At 36.9% G+C, this 12,750-nt stretch overlaps 2 protein-coding genes, 1 long non-coding RNA gene and 1 other non-coding gene across 19 annotated transcripts in view; 1 reads left to right on the top strand and 3 right to left on the bottom strand.

The window, feature by feature from the left end:
- The window catches only part of LOC135683795 (HMG domain-containing protein 3), a 180,089-nt gene that overhangs the window by 75,939 nt on the left and 91,400 nt on the right, over positions 1-12,750 (top strand). The gene's annotated exons all lie outside the window — the stretch shown is intronic.
- Positions 388-4,715, bottom strand: LOC135690946 (uncharacterized). Its single transcript, XM_089109169.1, has 5 exons — positions 4,587-4,715; positions 3,107-3,238; positions 2,337-2,475; positions 1,138-1,242; positions 388-569 (listed from the first exon to the last, which is right to left on the bottom strand). The coding sequence occupies exons 1-5, from the start codon at positions 4,638-4,640 to the stop codon at positions 388-390; spliced, it is 612 nt and encodes a 203-aa protein (XP_088965295.1). The 5' UTR covers positions 4,641-4,715.
- On the bottom strand, positions 5,986-6,641 carry LOC148960012 (uncharacterized). The gene is made up of 3 exons (XR_016143861.1): positions 6,548-6,641; positions 6,307-6,431; positions 5,986-6,109 (listed from the first exon to the last, which is right to left on the bottom strand). It is a non-coding gene; the product is annotated as an uncharacterized LOC148960012 (long non-coding RNA).
- LOC135688670 (U1 spliceosomal RNA) lies at positions 10,865-11,023 on the bottom strand. The gene has a single exon (XR_010516413.2). It is a non-coding gene; the product is annotated as a U1 spliceosomal RNA (small nuclear RNA).

Below are 12,750 nucleotides of genomic sequence, written 5' to 3'. Positions count from 1 at the left end.
TACTATGTGTCAAATACAATGAAGTTTGCAAAGTTGAGCATTGGATAAAAACAATTATTACCTTCAGCTGAAACAATGCCAATGTCCATAAATACGGGCACAACACTTTGAAATAGCCAGTTTTCTTTGACAGGATCTTCCGTAGACCAGTAACTGCCACAAGATTTGCAACGGATCCCAGTGGGCAACGTTGGTTTTAAAATTAATTTGTCTTGGGAACGCTGCATAATCATGATTTCTTTTCCAGCGAGGCTGTTTAGCGGACTATAACAAAACGGAATTGCTTGATACGAGAGTGCTTTTCCATTATTTGCCTCTTCTGTAGGATATTCATCTTCCAAAGATTTTAGCAGTCTCGATGCATTCTCTGGAAGAAAGATTGAAGACTCAAGGCTCTTCAGAATCCGAATGTGTCCGCATTCCAGTTGAATTTGGACAGTTCAAGCAGGAGAGATGATCTCGAACGACAGCAACTGCTCCAAAGTCATTCCTTTCTTGGTCCCAAACAACGACAGCTTCTTTGTTAGCAAGAATTGGATAAACTGGACATTCAGCTTTGGGACGAGCTTCTGGAAAAACGTATAAATTATTTTGGATTTAATTGAAAGCTTATCTCAAAGCAGATAACAGCTCCTTTCACTGAAGTTAAATTTGAAAACAAAACCTTAAAAGCAGAAAAATGTTTTATTCTGGAAACTGTCAGTTAAAAGACTGGTAAAGGCTCATCGTGTGTCTTTACAGCCGGCAACATTATGCAAAAAAATATTTCGGTGAGAGGAACAGGATACAGGGTTTTCACAAAAATCCCAGAAAACAGCATCTAAAGGAATATAAAATTTCAAAACTACTCTATAGCTTAAAAATTAGATTCATTAGCTTTGGTTTGTACATTCAATATCAATAAAAACAAACAGAGAATTATTATATACCAAATTTCAAAATATAAATGTGATTAGATGCGATGCTGCGAGATGGTGAATGAGTTCCATGATATCAGCAAAGGTTATCCTCCATAAATGGCTGCCTAAGGTTGCTCCCTTTTAAAAGATGTACGATTTCTGTGCTTACATAAAAATGTGTATTGACAGCTTTCAAACTGCCGGTAGTGTATAATCAAAGCTTATCATGAAGTCGTACCTGAGGTGTTTGCATACGATTCCGGGTCCAAGTTGTTTCTTACATCAAAGTCTATCATTAGCTTTGAAGCAGCGTTCAAATGAATGCAGTGCGTGCAAGTGAAATCTAAAGAAATGCAGTGTAGTTGTGAGATGGTTGAAAATTGAATATTGGTTTCCAATTCTAGTAATGAGTTTTGAAACTTTGCAATTCTACTGAAGCTTTTAGGTTTAAATATCACAATGCCTTATCTTTTGCTGCTACTACGATTACAATTTGATAATAATTATGCATTCAATAGCTCCTAACTCTTAATGTTCTTTAAAAAGTATAAATAGCTTCATTCTGAATAAGCTTACAGCGAAACGTCAACCAAGTTGTTTTTTATTGAGTATCTATACATATATATATATATATCTATATATAATATATAATCACAAGGCAATCTATATATAATATATATACTTGCAATATAGATTTAGTCGCAAAAATAACACATTGTTGTTACCGGTTTCATCTGATTGTGCAGAATCTTCAGCCAATTCCAACACTCGAAATATATATATATCGAACAAAAGTAAGACGTAGGTGCTAGTAAAAATATATGCGAGATGACTGCCGAGAAGTTTCGACCATAGTCCGTAATCATGGCAAACTAAATGTTACAGAATTTTGATTTACGTTGTTTATTGATTACTTGATGTGTGACTGGGGATGAAACAATCAAAATGAAAATGAACGAATGACAAAACAGGGTATAAAAGGGGTATTTATTTTTCAAAGTTTGGAGAAGGATGATTGATTATTTGGTTAAGGCCAAGTGGGGTTAGGGTTTTAAGTTTTTTATCCAGAAATCCTCTCTTTTTTCAAGGCGTGTTCTTTAAATTTCTTTTTCGAATGGTATTGTTCTTAATTGCTCAATTATGTTTATATATCAAATCACTTGGCTTTGGACAATATTCATCTTCACTTTTTTCAATTGTAAATGAAAAATTATTAAATAAACTTATGCCAGAAAAATTGAAACCCAAAATTGAGTACGATATTGTGCATAACAACAAAAACGAAGATTCCCAATCCTTTATTTGAGAAAATACCCATCAAGGCCAGATGACATTTATTTTACTTTTCCAACTCAAAGTCCTACTTAAGGTCCAACTCAAATAAGTTTGCGGGTTTGAAATTTAATAGGTGTTCAAGAAATCGCATTGTTTGCTTACCACTAGCTTCTAAAGGGACAGATTGGGAAAGAGAGCTGAGAAACTCCATTTGATTGTGCGTGCACTGACAAGCATAAATCCATTGCCAACCATCTGTAAATTCAACTGGCTTTCGAATAACGAACACAAATGACCTGACCTAGACCCAGATAAAACAAAAGGAAAAAATTAAAAGGCCATTCTTGACTTTTTGGAAATTAAGACGTCATTTTTGAAATGCATTTGCAATTCAACAACAACAGATGCAGTATTCTTAAGTACCCAAGATATTAAGGAACCCAGTATGTTAGCCAAACTGTCAAATAAAATGCCATACATAACCTCTTAGTATTGCAGGTTTGCACAAACCTCTAAAAGTTTTGTCAAATGTAGTTATAAGCAAAAGTATGCCAAATAGTAGAAACCAATTGTGATTGAGATTTCTTAAAATTTCCATTTCAATAACTTTCAAGACCTTTGATTGAAATAACAGATAAAGACTTTTACAACAAGAAGCCATTTAACTAGAGATTTGAGGTAGCTGAGGTTATTTTGATAATTGACCTTTCCTTAATTTTTTATGCTATAATATATTATGGCATAAAAGTGTAAATCGCATCTGTTCCACTTATCTGAAAAGCATTATGCAATTTGTAGGACATGAAAATTCCAGAGTACTGACTCCACAGAAAGTAGCCTCAGTTCCTTCTGAAAGTTGTTGAGAGGGTTCTATAAAATCAAGGATTTATCTAAAATCACACCCATTATACAATATGACCTCTGGATATTACCTTCAGTTTTCCTTGTTTCTCATCAATATCAGACAGGCAAAATGCTGTGTAATCTTCATTTGCTGGTGAAATTCCTTCATTTTGCACCAATTCATGGACATAATTGACAACCGGATCAAGTTTAAAGATTACCTAAAACCAAGATTACCCTGATAAAAACTTTACCAGGACCTGCCTCATTTGTTAAGTCAACTTGCCAAAACTCAATTGAAAGATTCACAATTAAATGTGGCTGATTGAACAAATTCTCATGCTGGCCTTGTGTTGAATGGATTACCCTTTTCTGAATAGTAGCCCATACTAACAAGATAATAATTGTTACTAATATTTTGAAGTAATGAAGAAGGTAAACAGACTTGTATTGAAAATGGGTTCTTGGAATAAGTAAATAACCACCTACAAATTGAGAAATAGCCAGTAAATGTTTTATACCTATACTTCCATCCCTATAAGTCTCCTCATTCTTGAGTTTGCATCTAATTTAAGGCATTACATTGCTTTCAAAAGAGTTACAATGCAGCAAATAACAACATAATAGTGTCACAACATATGAATAAATTTCATAGAAGCACATGCAAGCTTTATATACAAAGCATCAACTAGTAACAGAATTTGTGAAAAATTCTTCATATACCATAAAAGCTCTATTAAGCCCCCAGGGGGCTTATTTATTTTTCCAGTTCTAGAAGGAGGCTTAAAAGAAAGGGGGCTTATAAGAAAGGGAGGCTTATTAATACTTCAATGTAAAAAATGTTATAAAAATGCCCTAATGCAATATTATAATACTGTCCTCATCTTCCTGACCAGGATCAATTGATATCCCTTGGGACATCTTCTGAGGCCGCAATGGGTCATTTAATGTAATTTTGATGATGATGATGGTGATGAACAAATTTTGACAAGCATTTCAAAAAACCCAGTTTGACATCAGGGGCTTAAGAAGAGGGGCTTAATATAGAGAGGGGGCTTAAAAGAGAGAGGGGCTTAATAGAGCTTTTACAGCATTAGATTTTCATCTAACAATTTAAACTATTTGAAAAATGTTATTTCTAAAAATGAAAACAATCATTATGTATTTGATCTATAGTGGTGGTACAACACACCGCCTGTACAGTTATCTAAAAAACTTAAAATACATGGCAAGATATCCCTGACTTGGGAAAAAGCCAGAGTTGGGATTGTAAAATTTGGGTGTTAATCTAAAAGTGTTGAAATATATGTGGAAAGCACAGTAAATCAACTAGAAGCCAGTTGCACCTGGTCTTTTCCATGAAGTTTTGAGTAGGAAAATTTGGTTATCAAACCATTAACAAAGATATTTTACTAAAAGTCAAGGGACCATAGCCCTCTCTTGCCTTCTGATAACTCCAGTACAAAGCTGCTCACCAAATACAAAAAAGGGATGCACATAGTTTTATTGAGTTGTGCTGATGTATGCCAGGGAAACTTACTTCATCGTCTCCATCATCACTTGCACTACTTTGTAAAGGTGAAATTGGAGGGGATTCAGTGACACTGACCATTTCGTCATCATTTATTGAGTCACCTGTTTTACAAAACGAAACTGATTCCGCATGCTTAAAGGTATCTACCCTTTTCTTCTCAACGCATCTAACGGGTTTGGTACTAGTGGGTACGGATTTAGAGCGAGTTTGCAAAGAAGTAAAAAAATTTGCAGCAGTTTTTTGAAAATTAGCTTCTTGAGATGAATCAGCTAACGCTTCTCTCCAACTTCTATTTTCATCTTTGCAGGCATTTTCCCGTCGTCGCCGTTTATTTATTTTCCCCGAAATCTCCACCAACGAAGAAAGTTTTTCTTCCATAGCTGTTCTTCACGTTCTTGCAGTTCTTGGAGTAGCGTAGACTGCAGATTGGATAAAATGTTGCTGTTGATGTCCTTGTTTAGTTTTGGCTGTTGTTCTTTAGTTGCTGCTGTTGTTTTTGTCCACAGCTGTGGACCAACAAATTTCATGGCCAAATATACCTCCTCTGCCATCACAAAATTCTCCATCAAAAAAATGTGCAAAAAACACTCGCGCTCCTACGCGATTTTTCATCCCCAACACACAAAACCCCCCTCGCACAAAACCCCAACAAACACGACCTGCCCCCCACTGAGGCGTGCCCCCAACAGAGGCGTGGCTGCCGCCCACAAGAGGCTCCCACCAAAAAGAGGCTGTGACGTGCTCCCCCGCAGAGGCTGAGAGAACCACGCCCTCTGCCATCACAAAATTCTCCCTCAAAAAAATGTGCAAAAAACATTCGCGCTCCTACGCGATTTTTACTCGCACGACTGTCACTGGCGCTAGAGGGCGGGGAGCAGAAAACGGGGAGCAGAAAACGGGGAGGAGGAGGAGGAGGATTCTTATCGTGATGTTAGCTTGTGTTCAATGGCAGATTTGTTGCAGAGAGACAAATATTTACTTCTTCATCATCGTAATTATCAGAATGTTTCGTAATACAAAAACAACAACAATTAATGGGTACTATCGTTTAGCTAATTCTAAAGTTGCGAATTGTAAAAGTTATTATGCAGAGGTGAAGTAAAATTAAGTAAATGTTTTGGAAATATAAGGGGAAACTCTGTAATATATCCATGTATTTCATAAACATGCTCGTAAGAAAGTAATTTCAAGTAGGGTAACAATGCATGGCTAGTATCGTTTAGGTTATGGTAGAGTTGGGACTGCTGAAAGTTAATTAGTTGGGAAATAATAGCAATTTGGAAGCCATTAAGGTTTTTGAGAGCTTGATGGTGTTCGTTTTGAAATTTAGTTAGGAAAACCTCGGCAAGTTTCGGTAGATAGAAAATGGTTCAAAATTTGTAAGGAAAGGGGGAGGGTAATTATGTGAAGGTTATGATCGAATTTAGTGATGGATCAATTGAATACTATGGTTATAGTTTTTTGTGAGTTCTCTTTGATTGTTGCATGTCTTCTTCTTGTTTTTGTCTCTTTTAAATGTCTTTGCTTGGTAATGCTGACGACGACGATGGATTCGGGTCTGAAAGAGAGGACAAAATTTTGCTGTAGATTTTATTATTACGTGCAACAGTATAGTGTAAGGAATTTAAGAGTGGGATTGAGTTTTTATAGTAGAAAATTAACAATATACAAAATTAAAAGGAGTGTTGAATTCATAAAGATATTGGTAATTGAACAAAGTCAATGATGAATATAGGGTTGGTAGTAAGTTGTTACCTTATTTTATGTAGATATTTTCCATCGGGTGCTGTAAGGTGGAATGTGGTGCTTCGTCTTATTTGAAGGAATCTGGCGATTCTTATTTTTGTTTTGGAAATGGATTCTGGTATCCATTGTAATTGCTACAACAGAAACAAATGTGAAAATTTATTGGTGATTACAGGAGTCTTTTGGAAGGGGGGAGTGAAATGGTTTGCAAAAGAAGATTAAGGGAGTGGAGGAAAGTAACGATAATTACCTTTGATTTGTTGCCAAGTTCGACGGTGAAGTATTTTGTCATTGTTGGGGAATAGCTGTGGAGAGACGTATATGGGAATAAGGAAATTTGGAAATTTTCTGCCACGAAATAAATCTTAAGAAGATAACAGTCGTGAAATTAACGTTTATAAAAAAGGAATGTGGAAGTTTGTATTGTACGTTTTGCCAGTATTTGCGAGATTGAAAGAGTTTTTAAACGTAATAAAAATTTAATGCTCACCTTTGTTTATTCATGGCCATAGGTTGTGTGGTTTATCAGAGCGAGAAGTGTTGGGTTGCTAAAGATTCGGGTTCGTTTTTATACACTTATGGGATAGGGTGGGTTTAATGGAGATGGGAAATATCAATTTTAATGTTGGCATTAACTGCAGAAGATATTCGATTGTTGGGAGGTCTTTATGTGCTTGGTATTCGTGGAGGGGATGTTTTTGTACTGATAATGATGTCGCAAGATATTCTTATTGATAACTAATATATTTTACTGCGAAAGGGTTAATTGATTGTGTTTGGTTACGGTTTCTGGTGGCAGATTAATGGGTTGTTCGTGGAGTTCGAGGACGCTGTTAATGATATGGGATTTGAAATGTTTAGCTGATTGTCTAAGTTTTGGGTTTTGAAGATGTGTTTTGAATAGTATTTTGGAGATTGGGGTAACTGTTTAAAAGTGAAAGGTGGTGTATTTTCGATGGGAATAGAAGAAAATAATTATGAGTAACTACGTGTTGGGAGGGTTAGATTTGTTAGTTTATTTGCTAAAGTTTCTTATATTGTGTGTCGTAATTTGCAATGGCGAATTCGAAGGCAGGATTTGAGAATGTATAAACGTAGAGAATAGCAATTGAATTTGTTCTTGTGAAGAAAATGGGACAATGCGCAAAGAAAGAATAAAAATACTGTTGAAGAATTGAACAAAATTTTCGAGTAATTATAATAGTAAAAATTTGTATACGACGGAGTTATGATTTAAGTAAGGGTATTTTTTCAAAGAAGATAACTGGTACTTGTTGATTTGATAGTTGAGCACGTTGTAGTTATAGAAAATGCTTTAGTTTTAAGGGTATATTTGGACAGGGGGGTGTCATCAGGGGTGGAGGAATTTTGGGACGTGATTGTTTTGGTAGGCAAAATATGTATATACAGGGGGGGGGGGGGGTTTAAGCGATGAATTGAAGTTCGATTTATAGATTTTGCCCTTGCATGTTGAATTTCGTGGGGTGGGGCTTGTTAGAATGGGGAATGTGTAGAGTTGAGAGAATGGAAGCCTTCCTGTTTTAATGTATTGTATTGGAATGGGGGAGTTAGGTTTTTGTTCTTTTTGTGTCTGTTGGGGGGGGGGGGGTACGGGTCTATTTGCTCTTGATATAAAGTGTTTGAAGATTATTATGTTAATAAAGGGAAGAAGTAATGAATTGTGGGAAGAAGATAGGGTAGTTTTGTTTAATTTTTTACATGGTAAATTGTTTGTGTACATTTTAAAATATTTACAACAATGCGTGTATCTACAGGAAATTAGTACTGCAAAGATAAATTTCTGTATGTTTTAGTGTGTACGAAGGAGTGAGTAGGTCTAGAATTTATTGTAATACTTCGGGGTAAACGATGTTTTTTGTTTTGTTTCCTCGTGGTAGCATGACTCTGATCCCTGCAAAAGATTTGGCTCTTGACATCGCTACGTATAACTGGCCATGAGTAAAAACAGGCTGTGGAAGGTAGACACCGACGTATTGTAATGATTGTCCTTGTGCTTTGTTTATAGTTAGACAGTATGCCAATCTCACTGGAAACTGCACTCTGGCAATGTCAATGGGGAGGGCGGTATCTCTGGAAGACATTTTGATTCTCGGAATCATTACATAGCGTCCCCTGTGTTCACTGGCAATGACTTCTGCCCAAATGAGGTGACGTTGTAGGTCGCGGACGATAAGTCAAGTTCCATTGCAGAGACCTTTTTTTGGGTTGATGTTTCTTAGTAAAATAATTGTTGCACCGACCTTGATGTGTGGGAGGTGGAAAAAAATTGATCAAAAACAATTTATGATATTTTTTATCAAAAAGAAAGAAATGTTATTACGTTGAGGTCTAATTGGTGGAATGGGGGTAGGGTAGGAGATTTTTGTATAAGGTATGGATATTAAAGGAAGGACGGGTTGAAATGAAGTTAACTTTGGTTCATTTAAGTTTCTGTAAGGGAGAATAATTATGCGTGGAGAAATTTTTTTATGAAGTGAAAGGAATGTTATTACCTTGAGCTCTAGTTGGTGGAGTGGCATACCGGTGGGTATCTGGATATTGAGGAACTCAATAGGATAAGCTGCAGCTTCTTCAGGATCATCAGTAATTACCCTATCGGTACTGAGGTATGTTTGAGTGGGTCCATGCAGCCTTTCCAAAATGAGTTGATTGATATCATGAGATGCCTCATTGGTCGGTGTCAAGCAGCAGCGTTCTGCCATTGCTTCTGGCTCGGCCGTTATGTCTGGCTGTCTGGGTGGTGGTGGTGGATATAGGAAGTGAACAATCTCATCGAGTGACTGCACCAGCATATGGTCAGGTAACGTGATTTGATTGTCTTGATCCTGCGGTTCTTGTCCATTTCCAATTTTTAAGAGCCAATCTGAAAACTCTTGGTATGTTTCGTCTTGGATGGCTCTCATGTTGGTGATGAGTTGAAACGTGCGGAAATGGTGCCACAGAGGTGAATTCTTCATGCTTTCCTGTAGAATTCGTTCTCTACCTGCTTTAAGAACAACTGGGAGAACTTGTCTAAAATCACCACCAAGAAACATGAATTTACCCGCGAATGGTCTGTCAATTCGGGTAATGTCCCTGAGTAGGATATCTACTACTTTCAAAGCATTGACTGGGATCATGGAGGCCTCCTCCCAGATAAAAACGGTGGTCTGTAAAAGCAGTTGAGCTTTAACACTTTGTCTTTTTATATTGCATGTAGAATCAGGCAATAAAGGGATGGGAATCTGGAATGTAGAATGTGCTGTGCTTCCATTGATGAGCAGTGTGCTTGCAATGCCTGAATAAGCAACACATTTAACAGTAATTCCTAATGCCTGGAGGTTATGAACAACTGTATTGTAAAGAAAAGTTTTACCTGTTCCTGCTGGACCGTCAACAAAGAAGCAGTTGTTTTCAGAACGTGTTTGAAAAGCTTCCATGACAGTGTCGTGAATGTGGCGTTGGTCATCGTTGAGGAGTTGGAACATTTGTTGTCCTAATTCAGTTTCATGAACAATGTCGATGTTTTCCTCATCTTGGTTTCGATTCTGGAAGTTCTCAGGCTGTTGTGGTAACTCCGAGAACTCGGGATCTTCGATGGATTTGCCATGCACTTTCAATAAAGTGTTAATGTCCCAAAGGCACAGGTACATGTGTCTGTCCTGGAAAGCGATTGTTGGGTCATTATGAAGGTGGCGGTCGTGTCTGATGTAATCTTCAGACATTGATTGTTTGAATTCATCGAATAAGGCTCTGATGTCAGCTGGAGTGTGGAAAATGATCAATGTTGCAAAGAGTTGTCTCATCTGATATGGCATATTGATTATTGCTGTCTCTTGTAGGCAATTCCTGTGCTCAGCATCGTCTTGCAATATCCCCAATGTTTTTGCTGCATCCTTGTTCTCAAATCTTCAAAGGATGTTCGACCTCTACAGTGGAGTAGAAGTAGTCGCAATGCATATCTTTGTGGGTCGGATGGCTGGACCTGAAACATTCTTGCAATTATTGTGGAGACCGGAGACTTGACTTTACCAAGTTTCTAATTCCCAAATGCTAAGTGACACTATGAAGCTCTTATCATTGCTTCTTGATTATTGCTATTTAGTATAATTATAGACAAACTTTTATAACATATTTTGATGCATTAAATGAATTTGAATTTGAATTTTCATTGAAGATAGGTTTGCTTGAGATTTGCAACATGCTGCTCTGAAAGTTGCAAAGTATGTATATTTGGACATGAAGATTTTTTTCTGTGTTGAACTTGAATTAATTTGGCCTTTTTATCAAATGCTACAAGATAGGCATGCTAAAGCCATAACATTTCAAAAATGATGATTGTCCTGCCTGAAAGGATCATATTTAAAACAACATTACTACGGCAGACAACAAACCAGGTTAAGGCAGACAAAGGCAAAGCAAACAATGAAAAGTCTTTGTATAACAATCTACCTCTATTGTATATTGTATATTGATATTGTGAGTGATCAAGAAGGCGCAACGGACGGCTTAATTTGAGGAACTGCTTGTGGGATTCTGCTTGGGTTGGCTGGATTCTTTAGGCAATTGTAGACTAGCGCGAACGCAGGTCCCCACTACCAGAAATTGTACGGTCGAGTTACCCACGTTTGGGGTAATCGCAGGGGTCAGCCCAACCTAACTGCAATGGAAGGGCCTCACCCTGGAAGAAACGCCTTCTTGATCACTTTTTTTTTTCGTTGAGCCTGGCACATGCCAGCGCCCGCGTGATTGAAAAAAAAACAAGTATTTACAAATTATTACATACAAAGTTAATATAATTAATTTCACAATGATAGTGTTCACAATTGTTAAATTTGAAGGTAATCATGCAGTTAACGGGTGTGATGATAATAAAATTAATTTACGAATAGAAAACAGAAGTATAAATATAAGGAGGTATAAATTTAAGTGATATACAATTATAAATGACGTTGATATTACAGTATATAAGATACATACGTGAGAGAAAAGTATTATTTATAAATGGATATTATTGATACAATTAAAATATAAACCAGTCCAAAAATTTGCAGCTCATGCGAAGACTGGGTGTATATACAGGTAGGGGTTCATCAATACCATAATGTATGACTATGGGGTGTAGTTATTTGAAAGGGCTTTTAGTGTATTCTGGTAAACTCGAAACGAGGCAGCAAACTTGCCAATTCTGGGATGGCGTGAGGCGTTTTAATCAATGTTTGCGAGAGCCAGACAGCCAGATTAATCACAAAGGGAGGTATCCGATCTTTGTGTAAAAAGTGGGGGGGATTATCATGTTCAAGTGTCATTTAATAGATGTGTTAATCTTCAGTGTCTCGGAAACACTGAGTGCGATATTGCTCAGATGTTGAAGAGAGCGATCAAGTTATACTATTGGGGGGTTAACAATGGGTAAAAAGTTTATCGTCAACAACCGAAGCTAAAACGTTGTTGCGACACCAAGTGGTTTTAAAATTAAAAAGACCAGCGAACGAGGATTTAGCAAGAAAAAACTCCTCTTTTATTTTCGAGCGGAGTTTAGCGGTAAAAATTTTAGAAGGGTCGATAGATTCATTATCGAAAACGAGTTTATTTCTAGAAGACCAAATTGCGAGGAGAGCTATATCACGGAGGGCAATTGCGGGCGAGTAAATAGGAGAAATTTTATGCTAGCAAAACCGATGACAATAAATTGTTCTAAAGAATCTAAATTTAAGTCTAAATCAAGATTTTTAATATGCGAAAGGACCGTGTCCCACAGAAGCGAAACTAGACGTCAATGCATAAAAAGATGTAGCGTAGTTTCATAATGGTTATTACAGCTGGGGCAAGAAGGGTTGTCAATAATTTTGTGCCTAGCTAAACGATCGGCAGTGGGAATAGCGAGTTGGATTATTTTCCAGTGCGGGTCGCAAGATTTGAGGTTGGAATCTCTAGTAGATATCGAATTCAATATAAATTTCCAGTCAAGATTTGTGAATTTCTTTTCTCAATAAACACGAAACTTTTGGCAAGAAACATCAATAGAGGGCATAAGAGATACGAGATAAAAGTCTTTAGAAGATAATTTACAAAGCGGCTTTTTAATGTCTTAAATATGTGGAGTGAAATTAATAGAAAAGGCATCTTTAGGAGCAGAATTAGAACGAATGAAATTTTTCCATTCAAGGGGAAGGCATGATAAAATGGAAGAAAGGTCTTTAGGCTTAAATTTACTACCAACTGATTCATTGATAGCGAGTTCATTGAGAAAACCAGGGGAAAACTCGTAGGTAATATCTCTTGCATCGACCCAGTAGGGTTTGAGAGGTAGACTATCTTTTGCGATTTTAGGATTCAGAAAGAGGGGTTCGTTAAAGATTTCAGACATGTTATCTAGAGATCTATTATGGTCATTAGTAATAGCGAGATACGCACGGAGGGTGTGTTTATAAAAGGGAGGTAGTTTGTTTA

Source organism: Rhopilema esculentum, chromosome 7 (assembly GCF_057945365.1).
Source record: "Rhopilema esculentum isolate cy_ngs chromosome 7, ASM5794536v1, whole genome shotgun sequence".
In the NCBI taxonomy this organism is placed as follows: Eukaryota; Metazoa; Cnidaria; class Scyphozoa; order Rhizostomeae; family Rhizostomatidae; genus Rhopilema; species Rhopilema esculentum.
Note: the sequence above shows the minus strand (reverse complement) of the source record. Positions and strands in the feature narration are given on the sequence as shown.

Coding starts and splice junctions, on each gene's coding strand:
- LOC135690946 (XM_089109169.1), bottom strand. CDS start 4,640: ATGATGACGAAATGGTCAGTGTCACTGAATCCCCTCCAATTTCACCTT. Junction 3,239..4,586: donor TCCAATTTCACCTTTACAAA/GTAGTGCAAGTG, acceptor TCTTGGTTTTAG/GTAATCTTTAAACTTGATCC. Junction 570..1,137: donor ATCGTATGCAAACACCTCAG/GTACGACTTCAT, acceptor ACGTTTTTCCAG/AAGCTCGTCCCAAAGCTGAA.